Source organism: Petromyzon marinus, chromosome 58 (genome assembly GCF_048934315.1).
Source record: "Petromyzon marinus isolate PM22_M1 ecotype Great Lakes invasive population chromosome 58, UKy_Petmar_22M1.pri1.0, whole genome shotgun sequence".
NCBI classification, from domain to species: domain Eukaryota; kingdom Metazoa; phylum Chordata; class Hyperoartia; order Petromyzontiformes; family Petromyzontidae; genus Petromyzon; species Petromyzon marinus.
This window is the reverse complement of record NC_133724.1, coordinates 4,230,307-4,251,347: the sequence shown is the minus strand read 5'-3', so window position 1 is coordinate 4,251,347 and position 21,041 is coordinate 4,230,307. Positions and strand designations below refer to the sequence as shown.

At 49.2% G+C, this 21,041-nt stretch overlaps 1 protein-coding gene across 1 annotated transcript in view; it reads left to right on the top strand.

The window, feature by feature from the left end:
• Positions 1-21,041, top strand: part of LOC116955120 (ras-related protein Rab-37-like) — a 62,427-nt gene that overhangs the window by 38,283 nt on the left and 3,103 nt on the right. Inside the window, exons 7-9 of the mRNA XM_076052875.1 lie at positions 12,494-12,559; positions 17,935-17,991; positions 20,514-20,590. Of these exons, the coding sequence (XP_075908990.1) occupies positions 12,494-12,559; positions 17,935-17,991; positions 20,514-20,590 (200 nt within the window). The remainder of the gene's footprint in view (positions 1-12,493; positions 12,560-17,934; positions 17,992-20,513; positions 20,591-21,041) is intronic.

Genomic DNA, 21,041 nt, shown 5'->3' with positions numbered 1-21,041 from the left:
TGCGTGTATCTCTGTATCTCTTCGCGTCTCCGGGCCGTCCGATTTCCCCCCTCTCCACATTTAGGATTATTAATAACACGCGTTTAGAGTTATTTGGCTGCTCTAAATTTCCACACTGTGATGATAACCCACGAACTTCGTTGAGCTATCGTTTGGGATGGCGAGGCCTCTTCTGAAAAATAGCTATGTAGCTCAGTGGGCCTTACCTGGTAACGTAACTAAACAAAGTTTTAGTTTAAGCTGCTCTAAATTTACACTCGACGATAATAATAATAATAAGCCACTTCGCTGAGCAATCGCTTGGGATGGCCAACGCCGCTCTTGAAAAATAGCTAAAAAGCTCAGTGGGGATTACTTTGTAACATTAAACAATATAGGTTTAATTCTAGATTTGAAGCTTTCGTGACTGCAAGGATCCATACTCTTTGGTTCTATTCGGTAAAGTCACGTAGGTAAAAAATAATACATAAAAAATTCACGACGTTTCGGCCACAACACAAGCGGCCTTCATCAGGTGAAGGGACCAGACTGTCTCGAAGACTGCGCTGGAGTGTAACAGAGCCAAGCTCAGACCGCGACCTTTAAGCTTGTGTGAGAGTAATTAAGGTGCCTTGACAAAGGAATTAGCATAAACAATTTGCATTTTAATAGGCGGACTTAGCATGATGAAAGGTAGGGAGGGGGTCGACCTGTGCAGGCCTGCGAGGTGGCACGGTTTAGTCTTGATTTGAAGCTTTCGTGACTGCAGGAACCCTTACTCTCTGGTTCCTTCGGTAAAGTCACGTGGGTAGAAAAAATAATAACACCCCCCCCTCTCTCTCTCTCTCCCCCGTGAACTCCGACAGCCACGACTCGACAAAACTCCTTCCCACCCCCCCCCCTCCCGTGCCTAAATAAAGCCACAACATCAGATAATTTTCTCACCTGAAGACGGACGCTTGTGTTGCGACCGAAACGTCGTGTTTTATTATTATTATTATTATTTTCTATCTACGTGACTTTACGGCAAGAACCAGAGAGAGTACTCGCGAGCGCGAGGCAGTTCTGAAACACGGCAGAACCAATTCCTCCGCCGTGGCTGACCATTGCTATAGTGCTGTGGGAGCTCTTGTGAGATTATTTTTTTTGTCCGAGACCTAGGTGCTCTGCAAACCTCCCGGCTACTGTCAAAGGTTTGCTCATGAAGCCATTCAGATCAATAATCATAGACACAACTTCAACCGAAATCAAATGTTCCGAATTCCCACGCTCGCCGCCAGCTCAACTGGAACGGAGGAGCTCCAAGGCCGTAGCCCTGGAGCCAACATTGGGGGGGACCAAATCTTCAAGGGGGTCTGGGGGTCCCCCCCCCCCCCAGAAAAAAATCTAAATTTGAAAACTAATTTCCTGACATTTCGTGCGTTGTGCACGTGGTAGTGCAGCAGGCGTTGTGGTAGTGCAGCAGGCGTTGTGCACGTGGTGTGCAGCAGGCGTTGCGCACGTGGTAGTGAAGCAGGCGTTGTGGTTGTGCAGCAGGCGTTGTGCACGTGGTCGTGCAGCAGGTGTTGTGGTAGTGCAGCAGGCGTTGTGGCTGAGCAGCAGGCGTTGTGCGCGTGGTAGTGCAGCAGGCGCTGTGCACGTGGTAGTGCAGCAGGCGCTGTGCACGTGGTAGGGCAGCAGGCGTTGTGGTAGTGCAGCAGGCGTTGTGCACGTGGTAGTGCAGCAGGCGTTGTGGTTGTGCAGCAGGCGTTGTGCGCGTGGTAGTGCAGCAGGCGTTGTGGTTGTGCAGCAGGCGTTGTGCGCGTGGTAGTGCAGCAGGCGCTGTGCACGTGGTAGGGCAGCAGGCGTTGTGGTAGTGCAGCAGGCGTTGTGCACGTGGTAGTGCAGCAGGCGTTGTGGTAGTGCATCAGGCGTTGTGGTAGTGCAGCAGGCGTTGTGCACGTGGTAGTGCAGCAGGCGTTGTGGTAGTGCAGCAGGCGCTGTGCACGTGGTAGTGCAGCAGGCGTTGTGCACGCGTGTGTATGTGCAGCAGGATTATTGTGAGTGTGTGTGTGCGTGCAGCAGCGGTTGTGTCGTGATTGAGTCTGGAGCTAGGGGACCGCACGCTGCACCGCTGAGCTGCACGTGTGTGCGGTGCAGTGGTCGGGCACAGCAGCATCAGCAGTAGGAAGCTGCATGGTGCAGTTACTCCGACGATTCGTTTAAAGGCGCCGTGCTGATGATGATGATGCTGCTGCTGCTGCTACTGCTGCTGCTAATGCTGGGAATGGTGCTGATGAAAATAATCATTCTGATTCTGGAACTGATGGTGCTGCTGCTGATGATGATGGTGATGCTGCTGATAATGCTGATGATGATGATGATGCTGCTAATACTGATACTGGAACTGATGATGCTGCTGCTGATGATGATGATGATGCTGATAATGCTGATGATGATGCTGCTGCTAATACTGATTCTGGAACTGATGATGCTGCTGCTGATGATGATGCTGATAATGGTGCTGAGGTTGCTGCTGGTAATTATGCTGCTGATACGAATGCTGCTGATGCTGCTGCTAATAATATTTATTCTGCAGCTGCTGATGCTGCTGCTGATGATGATGATAACGCTGCTGATGATGATGTTAATAATGCTGCTGCTAATGACATTGATGCTGATGATGCTGCTAAAGATGTTCCTGCTCCTGATGAAGAGATTGCTGATGATACTGTTGCTGCTGATGCTGCTGTTTTAAATGCTGGTGATACTGATTATGCTGCTGTTTTTAGTGCTGGTGATGCTGATGATGCTGCTGCTAAAGATGCTGATGCTGATGCTGCTGCTAAAGATGCTGATGCTGATGATGATGGTGCTGGCTAATGTTGATGATGCTGCAGCCGATGATGATGATGATGCTGGCGATGATGATGATGATGATTTATATTAATGCAGCTCATGATGTGGGAGTGATCGGTCACGTGCTCATGCAGAGGGGATGAGAGGGAGGAGGGGGAGAGACGGTGGGCGAGGGGGGGGGGCAAGGGGGAGGGGGAGAGAGGGAGGGGTGAGGTGGGGGGCAAGGGGGAGGGGTGAGGGGGGCTAGGGGGAGGGGGCTAGGGGGAGGGGGCGAGGGGGAGGGGGAGAGGGGGTGGAAACTTCTCCATCACACGGACGGACACGCATCGCATTTGCATTCCAGGCACGTTGTACCCAAACACTCGCCATTCACCATCATCACATCACTACATCATTACCATCAACATCACCAACACCATCACTACATCATTACCATCAACATCACCAACACCACTTCCATCATCACTATATCATTACCATCAACATCACCAACACCATCACTACTTCATTACCATCAACATCACCAACACCATCACTACATCATTACCATCAACATCACCAACATCACCACCACCATCACTATATCATTAACATCAACATCACTACCATCACTACATCATTACCATCAACATCACCATCACTACATCATTACCATCAACATCACCATCACTACATCATTACCATCAACATCACCAACACCACCATCACTACATCATTACCATCAACATCACCAACATCACCACCACCATCACTACATCATTACCATCAACATCACCAACATCACCATCATCACTACATCATTACCATCAACATCACCAACACCATCACCACCATCACTACATCATTACCATCAACATCACCAACATCACCACCACCATAACATCACTACATCATTACCATCAACATCACCAACATCACCATCATCACATCACTACAACATTACCATCAACATCACCAACACCATCACTACATCATTACCATCAACATCACCAACATCACTACATCATTACCATCAACATCACCAACACCATCACTACATCATTACCATCAACATTACCAACACCATCACCACCATCACTACATCATTACCATCAACATCACCAACATCACTACATCATTACCATCAACATCACCAACACCATCACTACATCATTACCATCAACATCACCAACACCATCACTACATCATTACCATTAACATCACCAACATCACCACCACCATCACTACATCATTACCATCAACATCACCATCACTACATCATTACCAACAACATCACCAACATCACCACCATCACTACATCATTACCATCAACATCAGCAACATCACCACCATCACTACATCATTACCATCAACATCACCAAAATCACCACCATCACTACATCATTACCATCAACATCAGCAACATCACCAACACCATCACTACATCATTACCATCAACATCACCAACACCATCACCACCATCACTACATCATTACCATCAACATCAGCAACATCACCACCATCACTACATCATTACCATCAACATCACCAACATCACCACCATCACTACATCATTACCATCAACATCAGCAACATCACCAACACCATCACTACATCATTACCATCAACATCACCAACACCATCACCACCATCACTACATCATTACCATCAACATCACCAACACCATCACCACCATCACTACATTATTACCATCAACATCAACAACATCACTACATCATTACCATCAACATCACCAACATCACCACCATCATCACTACATCATTACCATCAACATCACCAACATCACCACCATCATCACTACATCATTACCATCAACATCACCACCACCATCACTACATCATTACCATCAACATCACCAACATCACCACCACCATCACTACATCATTAGCATCAACATCACCAACACCATCACCACCATCACTACATCATTACCATCAACATCACCACCACCATCACTACATCATTACCATCAACATCACCAACACCATCACCACCATCACTACATCATTACCATCAACATCACCAACATCACCACCACCATCACTACATCATTACCATCAACATCAGCAACATCACCAACACCATCACTACATCATTACCATCAACATCACCAACACCATCACCACCATCACTACATCATTACCATCAACATCACCAACACCATCACCACCATCACTACATTATTACCATCAACATCACCAACATCACTACATCATTACCATCAACATCACCAACATCACCACCATCATCACTACATCATTACCATCAACATCACCATCACTACATCATTACCATCAACATCACCAACATCACCACCACCATCACTACATCATTACCATCAACATCACCACCACCATCACTACATCATTACCATCAACATCACCAACACCATCACCATCATCACTACATCATTACCATCAACATCACCAACACCATCACCACCATCACTACATCATTACCATCAACATCACCAACACCATCACTACATCATTACCATCAACATCACCAACACCATCACCACCATCACTACATCATTACCATCAACACCATCACCACCATCACTACATCATTACCATCAACATCACCAACACCATCACCACCATCACTACATCATTACCATCAACACCATCACCACCATCACTACATCATTACCATCAACATCACCAACACCATTACCACCATCACTACATCATTACCATCAACATCACCAACACCATCACTACATCATTACCATCAACATCACCAACATCACCACCACCATCACTACATCATTACCATAAACATCAGCAACACCATCACCACCATCACTACATCATTACCATCAACATCATCAACACCATCACCATCATCACTACATCATTACCATCAACACCATCACCACCATCACGACATCATTTTATCTGTGCTTCTCTTTTGCCATCTTGTGTAGTCCAGCTGAGTCGATATTTACAAATGCGACTTCACTCTCCGGTATCGAGAGTTCTCACCTGGATCAACACTAACTGGAAACTATCCATCACTGCCATCGCCAACACCATCATCATCATCATCGCCAACACCATCATCATCATCGCCAACATCATCATTATCATCATCATCGCCAACATCATCATCGCCAACACCATCATCATCATCATCGCCAACACCGTCATCATCATCATGATCGCCAACACCATCATCGCCAACACCATCATCATCATCATCGCCAACACCATCGTCATCATCATCGCCAACACCATCATCATCATCATCATCATCGCTAACACCATCATCATCATCGCCAACATCATCATTATCATCATCATCGCCAACATCATCATCGCCAACACCATCATCATCATCATCATCGCCAACACTATCATCATCATCGTCAACACCATCATCATCGCCAACGCCATCATCATCATCGCCAACGCCATCATCATCATCATCATCGCCAACACCATCATCATCATCATCGCCAACACTGTCATCATCATCATGATCGCCAACACCATCATCATCATCGCCAACACCATCATCATCATCGCCAACGCCATCATCATCATCATCATCGCCAACACTATCATCATAATCGCCAACGCCATCATCATCATCGCCAACGCCATCATCATCATCGCCAACACCATCATCATCATCATCGCCAACGCCATCATCATCATCGCTAACACCATCATTATCATCATCGCCAACACCATCATCATCATCATCGCCAACACTATCATCATAATCGCCAACGCCATCATCATCATCGCCAACACCATCATCATCATCATCGCCACCACCATCATCATCGCCAACACCATCATCATCATCATCGCCAACATCACAATCATCGCCAACACCATCATCATCGCCAACACCATCGTCATCATCATCGCCAACACCATCATCATCATCGCCAACGCCATCATCATCATCATCATCGCCAACGCCATCATCATCATCATCATCGCCAACACCATCATCATCATCATCGCCAACACCATCATCATCATCGCCAACACCATGATCATCATCGCCAACGCCATCATCATCATCGCCAACACCGTCATCATCATCATGATCGCCAACACCATCATCGCCAACACCATCATCATCATCATCGCCAACACCATCGTCATCATCATCGCCAACACCATCATCATCATCATCGCTAACACCATCATCATCATCATCATCGCCAACATCATCATTATCATCATCATCGCCAACATCATCATCGCCAACACAATCATCATCATCATCGCCAACACTATCATCGTCAACACCATCATCATCATCATCGCCAACGCCATCATCATCATCGCCAACGCCATCATCATCATCATCATCGCCAACACCATCATCATCATCATCGCCAACACTGTCATCATCATCATGATCGCCAACACCATCATCATCATCGCCAACACCATCATCATCGCCAACATCATTATCATCATCGCCAACGCCATCATCATCATCATTGCCAACACCATCATCATCATCATCATCGCCAACACTATCATCATCATCATGATCGCCAACACCATCATCGCCAACACCATCATCATCATCGCCAACGCCATCATCATCATCGCCAACACCGTCATCATCATCATGATCGCCAACACCATCATCGCCAACACCATCATCATCATCATCGCCAACACCATCGTCATCATCATCGCCAACACCATCATCATCATCATCATCATCGCTAACACCATCATCATCATCATCATCATCGCCAACATCATCATTATCATCATCATCGCCAACATCATCATCGCCAACACCATCATCATCATCATCGCCAACACTATCATCGTCAACACCATCATCATCATCATCGCCAACGCCATCATCATCATCGCCAACGCCATCATCATCATCATCATCATCGCCAACACCATCATCATCATCATCGCCAACACTGTCATCATCATCATGATCGCCAACACCATCATCATCATCGCCAACACCATCATCATCGCCAACATCATTATCATCATCGCCAACGCCATCATCATCATCATCATCATCGCCAACACCATCATCATCATCATCGCCAACACCGTCATCATCATCATGATCGCCAACACCATCATCGCCAACACCATCATCATCATCATCATCGCCAACACCATCGTCATCATCATCGCCAACACCATCATCATCATCATCATCGCTAACACCATCATCATCATCGCCAACATCATCATTATCATCATCATCGCCAACATCATCATCGCCAACACCATCATCATCATCATCATCGCCAACACTATCATCATCATCGTCAACACCATCATCATCATCATCGCCAACGCCATCATCATCATCGCCAACGCCATCATCATCATCATCATCGCCAACACCATCATCATCATCATCGCCAACACTGTCATCATCATCATGATCGCCAACACCATCATCATCATCGCCAACACCATCATCATCATCGCCAACGCCATCATCATCATCATCGCCAACACTATCATCATAATCGCCAACGCCATCATCATCATCGCCAACGCCATCATCATCATCGCCAACACCATCATCATCATCATCGCCAACGCCATCATCATCATCGCTAACACCATCATTATCATCATCGCCAACACCATCATCATCATCATCGCCAACACTATCATCATAAACGCCAACGCCATCATCATCATCGCCAACACCATCATCATCATCATCGCCACCACCATCATCATCGCCAACACCATCATCATCATCGCCAACATCACAATCATCGCCAACACCATCATCATCGCCAACACCATCGTCATCATCATCGCCAACACCATCATCATCATCGCCAACGCCATCATCATCATCATCGCCAACGCCATCATCATCATCATCGCCAACACCATCATCATCATCATCGCCAACACCATCATCATCATCGCCAACACCATGATCATCATCGCCAACGCCATCATCATCATCGCCAACACCGTCATCATCATCATGATCGCCAACACCATCATCGCCAACACCATCATCATCATCATCGCCAACACCATCGTCATCATCATCGCCAACACCATCATCATCATCATCGCTAACACCATCATCATCATCATCGCCAACATCATCATTATCATCATCATCGCCAACATCATCATCGCCAACACCATCATCATCATCATCGCCAACACTATCATCGTCAACACCATCATCATCATCATCGCCAACGCCATCATCATCATCGCCAACGCCATCATCATCATCATCATCGCCAACACCATCATCATCATCATCGCCAACACTGTCATCATCATCATGATCGCCAACACCATCATCATCATCGCCAACACCATCATCATCGCCAACATCATTATCATCATCGCCAACGCCATCATCATCATCATCGCCAACACCATCATCATCATCATCGCCAACACTATCATCATCATCATGATCGCCAACACCATCATCGCCAACACCATCATCATCATCATCGCCAACACCATCGTCATCATCACCAACACCGTCATCATCATCATCGCCAACGCCATCATCATCATCATCATCGCCAACACCACCATCATCATCATCATCGCCACCACCATCATCATCGCCAACATCATCATCATCGCCAACACCATCATCATCATCGCCAACGCCATCATCATCATCATCGCCAACACCACCATCATCATCATCGCCACCACCATCATCATCGCCAACATCATCATCATCGCCACCACCATCATCATCATCGCCAACACCATCGTCATCGTCATCGCCAACGCCATCATCATCATCATCGCCAACCACATCATCATCGCCAACACCATCATCATCATCATCATCGCCAACACCATCATCATCATCATCATCGCCACCACCACCATCATCATTACAGCTGCCATCACGATCAACAAAGGCAAAGATCCCCTCGTATAACCTCAGTAGACTGTTGGGGCAAGTGCTGTTAGCGAGCACCTATAAAGGCCGGCACGGCACAACACCACGCCCGGCCGCCTTTGTCTCCCCAGTGCAAATGCTTATTTTTCTTGCACATCGGACCCGGTACTCATTTGAGGCTGAGTCGACCTAGGGGAGACCCATGACCTGTTCAGATAATCGTCGCCGGCGTTGTCCGCGAGCGGGAATCGAACTCGGATCGCCAGATTCGTGGCGCGGCGTGCTAACTGCTGCACCACCGCTCCCCATCAACACCGTCACTCACACATCAGCGTCATCGGAAGAGACAAAGCTCCCCCCCCCCCCCCCCCCGTATAGCCCACGCAGGCGTTTGGGCCAAGTGCTGTTCGCGAGCACCTACGGAATCGGGCACGGCGGCACCAGGGAACTCATTCAAGGCTGATTCGACCCAAGGGGAGGCTCAGCACCGCTCCATTGTCCGCGACGGGGGCTCGTTAGGCTCCGGCGCGCTAACCGCTGCGCCACCGCTCCCAAGCGCGGTGTGCGTCATGACGCGTGCCACTTCAATGTCCACTTGCGTCCACGCGCCGCTATTCCGAGCGACAGCCGGTCGTGGCCGGCAACTTTCTGGGGGGCGGGGGTGGTGGTGGTGGTGGCCGGAGCTCTGCGTGCGATTGGCTGATTGATGCCGTGAGATGACACCGTTGGATGTGCGGGCGGATTGGGGGGTTGGTTAGTGGGCAGGGTGGTGGTGGTACGGGTTGGGGGAGCCCCTGTGGCACCGCGTTTCGAGGTTGAGTTGAAACCGGTGGAGGCGGGGAGCGGTGGTGCAGCTGTTAATTTAAAGTTTAGTTTAAATATATGGGTTTTCAAAGCAGACTTAAATGTGTCTTTCATGATACAGGTTTCTTTTTTGTAGGTCAGATCGTGTAAACGCGCTACCACCCGACACAGCGAATTAGTAGTAAGGTTTGTCACGGACACAGAACGTGCCAATTCGTCACTAGTACAGCACACCGGTGTGTTGGAGAGTTAAAGTGACAATATTTACAATTTGAACACGACGGTTCAGCAGTAATTACGCGATCTAACAAAAAAAACCTTTATTATGGATGATATTGGTCGCAAAATCCTACGTGTTGAGCCTAAATATATCTACCGACTCTGATGGCCTGACCTCAAGTGGCAAGCCTTGGGTGCCACGCCAACAAAAGCACCGATCGCCAAAAGTGCGCAACCGAGACATATCCTGCTGACAGTCAGCTGGTCAATCACAGTCAGCTGGTCGATCACAGTCAGCTGGCCAATCACAGCCAATCATAGTCAGCTGGTCAAATCACTGCCAATGACAGTCAGCTGGTCAATCACAGTCAGCGGGTCAATCACAGTAAGCTGGTCAATCACAGTCAGCTGGTCAATCACAGTCAGCTGGTCAATCACAGTCAGCTGGCCAATCACAGCCAATCATAGTCAGCTGGTCAATCACAGCCAATGACAGTCAGCTGGTCAATCACAGTCAGCGGATCAATCACAGTAAGCTGGTCAATCACAGTCAGCTGGCCAATCACAGCCAATCACAGTCAGCTGGTCAATCACAGTCAGCTGGTCAATCACAGCCAATCACAGTCAGCTGGTCAATCACAGTCAGCTGGCCAATCACAGTCAGCGGGTCAATCACAGTCAGCTGGTCAATCACAGCCAATCACAGTCAGCTGGCCAATCACAGTCAGCTGGTCAATCACAGTCAGCTGGCCAATCACAGCCAATCACAATCAGCTGGCCAATCACAGTCAGCTGGTCAATCACAGTCAGCTGGCCAATCACAGTCAGCTGGTCAAGCACAGTCAGCTGGCCAATCACAGCCAATCACAATCAGCTGGTCAATCACAGTCAGCTGGTCAATCACAGTCAGCTGGTCAATCACAGTCAATCACAGTCAGCTGGTCAATGACAGTCAGCTGGTCAATCATAGCCAATCACAGTCAGCTGGTCAATCACAGTCAGCTGGCCAATCACAGCCAATCACAGTCAGCTGGTCAATCACAGTCAGCTGGTCAATCACAGCCAATGACAGTCAGCTGGTCAATGACAGTAAGCTGGTCAATCACAGTCAGCTGGTCAATCACAGTCAATCACAGTCAGCTGGTCAATCACAGTCAATCACAGTCAGCTGGCCAATCACAGTCAACTGGTCAATCACAGTCAATCACAGCCAGCTGGTCAATCACAGCCAGCTGGTCAATCACAGCTAATCACAGTCAGCTGGCCAATCACAGCCAATCACAGTCAGCTGGCCAATCACAGTCAGCTGGTCAATCACAGTCAACCACAGTCAGCTGGTCAATCACAGCCAATCACAGTCAGCTGGTCAATTCCAGAATCAGAATATTGATTTCGACTGGAAGAATCCGATGAGCTATGAAGCTCTTTTTAGCAGGTGTCCTGCAGGGGCACGGGGTAAGAACGTAACAACAACAACAACAACAAACACCACAAACATCACGACGGCAGAGGAAAGTACAGGGAAGGCAAACGAAACACCCAAACAAATAAAAACACTAAAACCATCCCCGCCCTGCCAGGCAAAAGCCCCACTACGGTACGAACTTATTTTTTTTCAGACAGCGACCTGGCCACAGATGATGGCTCAACAATGCGTGGGCCCCATCATTTTTGCGCATTCGTAAGCAAGCGAAAATAATCTCCGTAGCGTGCACTTGCAGGGCTGCGCCTTTACCCCGTTCAATGTTGAGCCGCTGCTGATTTTGTTCCCGTCGCACAGGCCTGGCTCACCGAAATCCACGAGTACGCTCAGCAGAACGTCGTCATCATGCTGCTAGGCAACAAGGTGAGGCCGCCGTTGCCGGGCAACACAGCGGGCCCACTTGACAACCGCTCAAGATTGGGTACCACCCCCCCACCCCCCACCACCACACACCCTTCCCAGCCACCCCCCCCCATACCCTACCCTCTCATCTGCAACATTCATTTGAGCTCTAAATGAATAACTCGACCGCTAACCACCACCACCAACCACCATCTCCCCGTGTCCCTTAATTTCTGCCGACCTCCAATTCGTTTCTATTTGGGAGTTTACCGTGGTGGTGCTGGCGGTGGTGGTTGTGGTGGTGGTGGTGGTTGTGGTTGTGGTGGTTTTGGTGGTGGTGGTCGCGAAATCCTGCGACTTGTTTAGCTGTTTTCTCTTCTTGTGTCTCTCTCTTCTCTTCTACATCGGTGTTTCGCGCATTCGTACCCCGTTCTCCCCACTGCACACAACACTGCCCATAGACTCAACACTGTACCATAGACTCAACACTGTACCATAGACTCAACACTGTCCATAGACTCACCACTGCACCATAGACTCAACACTGTCCATAGACTCAACACTGTCCATAGACTCAACACTGCACCATAGACTCAACACTGCCCATAGACTCAAAACTACATATAGACTCAACACTGTCCATAGACTCAACACTGTCCATAGACTCAACACTGCACCATAGACTCAACACTGCCCATAGACTCAAAACTACATATAGACTCAACACTGTCCATAGACTCAACACTGTCCATAGACTCAACACTGCACCATAGACTCAACACTGCCCATAGACTCAAAACTACCCATAGACTCAACACTGCCCATAGACTCAACACTGCACCATAGACTCAACACTGCACCATAGACTCAACACTGCCCATAGACTCAACACTGCACCATAGACTCAACACTGCACCATAGACTCAACACTGCACCGTCGACTCAACACTGCACCATAGACTCACCACTGCACCATAAACTCAACACTGCACCATAGACTCACCACTGCACCATATACTCAACACTGCACCATAGACTCAACATTACCCATAGACTCAACACTGCCCATAGACTTAACACTGCACCATAGACTCAACACTGCAGCATAGACTCAACACTGCACCATAGACTCAATACTGCACCATAGACTCAACACTGCACCATAGACTCAGCACTGCCCACAGACTCAACACTGCCCATAGACTCAACACTGCGCCATAGACTCAACACTACCCATAGACTCAACACTGCCCATAGACTCAACACTGCCCATAGACTCAACGCTGCCCATAGACTCAACACTGCCCATAGACTCAACATTACACCATAGACTCAGCACTGCCCATAGACTCAACACTACACCATAGACTCAACACTGCCCATAGACTCAACACTGCACATAGACTCAACACTGCACCATAGACTCAACACTGCACATAGACTCAACACTGCCCATAGACTCAACACTGCCCATAGACTCAACACTGCACCATAGACTCAACACTGCACATAGACTCAACACTGCACCATAGACTCAGCACTGCCCATAGACTCAACACTACACCATAGACTCAACACTGCCCATAGACTCAACACTGCACATAGACTCAACACTGCACCATAGACTCAACACTGCACATAGACTCAACACTGCCCATAGACTCAGCACTGCCCACAGACTCAACACTGCCCATAGACTCAACACTGCACCATAGACTCAACACTGCACCATAGACTCAACACTGCACCATAGACTCAACACTACCTATAGACTCAACACTGCCCATAGACTCAACACTGCCCATAGACTCAACGCTGCCCATAGACTCAACACTGCCCATAGACTCAACATTACACCATAGACTCAGCACTGCCCATAGACTCAACACTACACCATAGACTCAACACTGCCCATAGACTCAGCACTGCCCATAGACTCAACACTGCCCATAGACTCAACACTGCCCATAGACTAACACTGCCCATAGACTCATCACTGCCCATAGACTCAAAACTGCCTATAGATTCAACACTGCCCATAGACTAACACTGCCCATAGACTCACCACTGCACCATAGACTAACACTGCCCATAGACTCAACACTGCCCATAGACTCAACACTACCCATAGACTCAACATTGCACCCATAGACTCAACACTGCGCATAGACTCAGCACTGCCCATAGACTCAACACTGCACCATAGACTCAACACTGCACCATAGACTCAACACTGCCCATCGACTCAACACTGCCCTTAGACTCAACACTACCCATAGACTCAACACTGCACCATAGACTCAACACTGCACCATAGACTCAACACTGCCCATGGACTCAACACTGCCCATAGACTCAACACTACCCATAGACTCAACACTGCACCATAGACTCAACACTGCACCATAGACTCAACACTGCCCATAGACTCAACACTGCCCATAGACTCAACACTGCACCATAGACTCAACACTGCACCATAGACTCAACACTGCCCCATAGACTCAACACTGCCCCATAGACTCAACACTACACCATAGACTCAACACTGCACCATAGACTCAACACTGCCCCATAGACTCAACACTGCCCCATAGACTCAACACGGCCCCATAGACTCAACACTGCCCCATAGACTCAACACTGCACCATAGACTCAACACTGCCCTAGGTCGACTCAGCTTCAAATGAGTGCCTGGTGCGATGTGTAAACATAGGCTGGGCGGGGTGCTGGCCACCCACCCCCTCGTGTTGCCGTGCCGGCCTTCACATGTGCTACCCGCTCACAACACTTGCTCCAAACGTCTACATGCATTGTAAGACGCCTTCCACTCACGTCTCAAGGTGCCTTGTAAGAATAAGGAAAGGCCAAGAGAGACTGATCAGCTATATAGAATCAACTGACTTAAGGTTGTTTGGGGCGGGGGGGTCTCTAGTTTGTATTATCTGTTCACCAGCACCACCCGACTTGCAAATTCAGCAGTCCGCCGATTCAATTCCCTACCCCATCATCCGACCGCGGCAGTCAAAAAGCAGCGCTGTGGCACGGGCGGAGAGAGAGGCATGCGGGGGGGGGCTCATTTAGGCCGGAGGCCCCCTTCCACCGGCGAGACGAAATAGATTGCAGACGCGGCAACCGGTGCCTGCGACCGCATGGCCCCGATCTCAAATCTGAGTTGGTATTCGTAGGGCAGATCCCCTTCACTCAAGGTGCTTGGCATAGCTCGCGAAACGGTGACAGAGTGCGATGGTTTTTAGTTGACGGGGTGGGGGGGGGGGGTTGGCGTGCTACGCGGTATTGAGGACTGAGTGACAGCGACAGAGGGGCACTTTGGGATCGCCACAGGGGTTATAGGGGAGGGACGGGAAGGAGTGGAGGGGCGAGCGGAAAGTGGCATTATGATCTCTATCTGGTAATCTCTGCTCTGATCTCTATCTGGTAGTCTCTGATCTGATCTCTATCTGGTAGTCTCTGATCTCTATCTGGTAGTCTCTGCTCTGATCTCTATCTGGTGGTCTCTGATCTGATCTCTATCTGGTAGTCTCTGCTCTGATCTATATCTGGTAGTCTCTGATCTCTGTCTGGTAGTCTCTGCTCTGATCTCTATCTGGTAGTCTTTGCTGTGATCTCTGTCTGGTAGTCTCTGCTATGATCTCTGTCTGGTAGTCTCTGATCTGATCTCTATCTGGTAGTCTCTGATCTCTGTCTGGTAGTCTCTGATCTCTATCTGGTAGTCTCTGATCTTTATCTGGTAGTCTCTGTTCTGATCTCTGTCTGATAGTCTCTGCTATGATCTCTATCTGGTAGTCTCTGATCTCTATCTGGTAGTCTCTGCTCTGATCTCTATCTGGTAGTCTCCGCTCTGATCTCTATCTGGTAGTCTCTGCTCTGATCTCTATCTGGGAGTCTCTGTTCTGATCTCTGTCTGATAGTCTCTGCTCTGATCTCTATCTGGTAGTCTCTGCTCTGATCTCTATCTGGTATTCTCTGCTCTGATCTCTGTCTGGTAGTCTCTGCTCTGATCTCTGTCTGGTAGTCTCTGCTCTGATCTCTATCTGGTAGTCTCTGATCTCTATCTGGTAGTCTCTGCTCTGATCTCTATCTGGTAGTCTCTGATCTCTATCTGGTAGTCTCTGCTCTGATCTCTATCTGGTAGTCTCTGCTCTGATCTCTGTCTGGTAGTCTCTGATCTCTGTCTGATAGTCTCTGCTATGATCTCTATCTGGTAGTCTCTGATCTCTATCTGGTAGTCTCTGCTCTGATCTCTATCTGGTAGTCTCTGCTATGATCTCTATCTGGTAGTCTCTGATCTCTATCTGGTAGTCTCTGCTCTGATCTCTATCTGGTAGTCTCTGCTATGATTTTTATCTGGGAGTCTCTGCTATGATCTCTGTCTGGTAGTCTCTGATCTCTATCTGGTAGTCTCTGCTATGATCTCTATCTGGTATTCTCTGCTATGATCTCTATCTGGTAGTCTTTGCTCTGATCTCTATCTGGTAGTCTCTGCTATGATCTCTATCTGGTATTCTCTGCTATGATCTCTATCTGGTAGTCTCTGCTATGATCTCTATCTGGTAGTCTCTGCTCTGATCTCTATCTGGTAGTCTCTGCTATGATCTCTATCTGGTAGTCTTTGCTCTGATCTCTATCTGGTATTCTCTGCTATGATCTATATCTGGTATTCTCTGCTATGATCTCTATCTGGTAGTCTCTGCTATGATCTCTATCTGGTAGTCTCTGCTCTGATCTCTATCTGGTAGTCTCTGATCTCTATCTGGTAATCTCTGCTCAGATTTTTATTTGCTTCATTGTCAAACTCTTTCTGTACTTTATCGCTTTTGTCAATGTGGTGACCCAAGGACCTCTTAAAAAAAAAAAACAAGAATTCTTCTACTTCTTCTTTGGTATGAATTAATAGCAGCAGATACAAAAAAAAAATAATCTCAGATGTTGCTATCCACTCAATTGCCTTTTCAGAAGCAAGAGTGGATCTCCGCCAATTCCTCCTTTAAAGGAGGTTAGCGGCGGCGGCGGCGGAGTTTTCACGACGCGGGCGGTCGACGGTTTGGCATTCGTGGCCGCGCCGCTCGCAGGCCGACGAATCTTCGGCGGGCGCCGCTCGTGCCAATCCTAGGGGGCCGCATCGGCCACGCGGCCACCCGCCCCCCCCGGTCCCGATTCGTCGCCAACGATCGTCGACCAATTGGCGGCGTGGAAGGTCGCAACCCGGGTGGTCGAACGGTCGCTGCTCCACCGTGCGAGAGACGTTTGATTTAGAAATCTCGCGTAACGGGGACTCACCGCCCCGTCCCTTGACTTCTCACCTCGGTTCGACGAAACGCAAACCTGGACCCCCCCCTCCCCCACCCCCCCCCCCCCCCGGAACGTGATCTAGACGGACATGGCCGGAGAAAGGTCCGTGAAGAGGGAGGACGGAGAGCGTCTCGCGAAGGTGAGGACCTCCCGGTGACTCGCAGAGACAAAGGTCCCCCGCCCTACCCCACGTAGCCTCGACAGACTCAAATAGCTGTTAGCGAGCGGCACCGACGAAGGACGGCACGACGCACGAGGGGGTGGGTGGCCAGCAACCACGCCTGGCCGATGGTAACACTCAGCACCAAGGATCCCAATAAAGTATTAAAGCTTTCGCGACTGCATAAAATTACTCTTTGTTTTTTTTTTCGGTAAAGTCGCGTTATGTAGAAATACAATAAAATTATATTAAAACGAAACAATCACGACGTTTCGATCACAACGCAAGCGATCTTCATCAGGTGTCAAGAACAAATCATGGAGGTAAATACAACAAAAAGATGAGAGACGAGAATTCAACAAACCTGAAGAACATTATGTGAAGCATTATGACTGGCTGTGCTTCACGTAATGTTTTTGCAGGTTTGTTGAATTCTCGTCTCTCATCTTTTTTGTTGAATTTACCTCCGTGATTTGTTCTTGACGCCTGATGAAGATCGCTTGCGTTGTGATCGAAACGCCGTGATTGTTTTGTTTGAATATAATTTTATTGTATTTCTACATACGTGACTTTACCGAAAAAACCAAGGATCCCCTCCTATAGCCTCAGCGGACTGTTGGGGCAAGTGCTGTTAGCGAGCTCCAATGCAGGCCGGCACGGCACAACACCACGCCCGGCCTCCTTTGTCTCTCCAGTGCCAATGGGTTGGTTTATTTTTTACACATCGCACAGGGTTACTAATTTGAGGCTGAGTCGACCTAGGGGAGACCCGGGACCGATGAACTGGAACGAACAACCTAGATTGAAAACTAATTTCTTTAGAACTGCTTTTTGTATCATTAGACCTCCTTTGCAAGTACCAAAATATAATAATAGAGGGTTTCCCCCCCTTAAAAGGTTTCAAAACTGAAACCTTTTTACAATGAGTCGTGTGTGCATTAACCACAATACTTGTGGCCTGGTGTGGACCAATCACTTTCAAGGACAATGCATCATACATTATCAGAGCGTGTTTTTTTGTTTGAATTTTGACCGCGAGCGTTGTGGTTAATGCACACACGATTCCCTGCAAAAAGGTTTCAGTTTTGTTACCAGAAAAAAAGGGGAAAACCCCCTATTATTATATTATACTACTGCTTTTTACGTTTAATTTGTTGTCCTTTCCCCGCACCACCAATGGCTACGCACGGCGCAAAAGAAGTTCAACACACTGACATACGAACCGGGTCGCACATACGCACACACACACACGCGTACGTGCACGCGTGCAAGGACACGGCAGAACGCCCAGGCCGTCTTCGGCGTAAATGACGGCCTCGGTGCACAAAGAATCTTTTGTCTCTTGAAAGCGGGGCCTCTGATAATAGCCTCCCATCGATTTGCCGTTTCTGATTCACCACGGGAGGCCCACACGCGTGTGGGGAGCGGTGGCGCAGTGATCGGCGCGCCTCACGCTACGGACCCCGGCGACCCGAGTCCGACACGACTCTCACGGCCACCGCTGACGATGATCTGAATCGGTCCCGGGGGCCTCCCCCAGGGCGGCTCAGCCTCAAATGAGTGCCTGGTGCGGTGCGTTCAACGCCGCCACTGGGGAGACAAAGGCGGCCGGGCGTGGTGCTGGCCACTCACCACCCCACCCCCCCCCCCCCCCACCCCTCGTGTGACGTGCCGGCTTTCATAGGTGCCACCCGCTAACAGCACTTGCCCCAACAGTCTGTTAAAGGCTATACGGGGGATCTTTGCCTTGGAATGCCACACGTGGTGGGTGGAGTGGTGGCGCAGCTGTTGGCGCACTGCTCCGTCCCGGTTCGATTCCCGTCCACGGCACTCATCGGTGGTGATTAAAAATCCCTGAATCGGTTTCCTGGGCTTCCCCTAGGTCGACTCAGCCTCAAATATTCAGCAGCCGGTGCGATGCGTCGGTTAGGATCGGACCGGTCACGGTGCTGGCCACGCCGACCCCCGCTAACAGCCCCCTTGTCTCAGCAGCCTGGGTGGGCTACACGGGGTAACTTTGTGTTTGGCGTGTGCGTGTGTGAGTACTCAAGCGTTACTCTGCGTGTGTGCGTGTGTGCGTTTGTGTGTGCGTGTGTGCCTGCGTGTGTGCGTGTGTGTGTGTGAGTGTGTGCGTGTGTGTGTGTGCGTGTGTGTGTGGGTGCGTGTGTGTGCGTGCGTGTGTGTGTGTGCGTGTGTGCGTGTGCGTGTGTGCGTGTGTGTGTGCGTGTGCGTGTGTGCGTGTGTGTGTGCGTGTGTGTGTGTGTGTGCGTGTGTGTGTGTGTGTGTGTGTGCGTGTATGTGTGTGCGTGTGTGTGTGCGTGTCTGTGTGTGTGTGCGTGCGTGTGTATGCGTGCGTGTGTGCGTGTGTGTGTGTGCGTGTGTGCGTGTGTGTGCGTGTGTGCGTGTGTGTGCGTGTGTGCGTGTGTGTGTGCGTGTGTGTGTGTGCGTGTGTGCGTGTGTGTGTGTGCGTGTGTGCGTGTGTGTGTGTGTGCGTGAGCCAGGAGTACGGAGTTCCATTCATGGAGACGAGTGCCAAAACCGGCACAAACGTCGAGTTGGCGTTCATGGCCATTGCAAGGTGAGAGCTCGACACTTAGCCGCCAACACCACTCACCACTCACACCACTCACACCACTCACCACTCACACCACTCACACCACTCACCACTCACACCGCTCACCACTCACCACTCACACCACTCGCCACTCACACCACTCACACCACTCACCACTCACACCACTCACCACTCACACCACTCACCACTCACACCACTCACCACTCACACTACTCACCACTCACACCGCTCACCACTCACACCACTCACCACTCACACCACTCACACCACTCACCACTCACACCACTCACACTACTCACCACTCACACCACTCACACCACTCACACCACTCACACCACTCACCACTCACACCACTCACACCACTCACACTACTCACCACTCACACCGCTCACCACTCACACCACTCACCACTCACACCACTCACACCACTCACCACTCACACCACTCACACCAC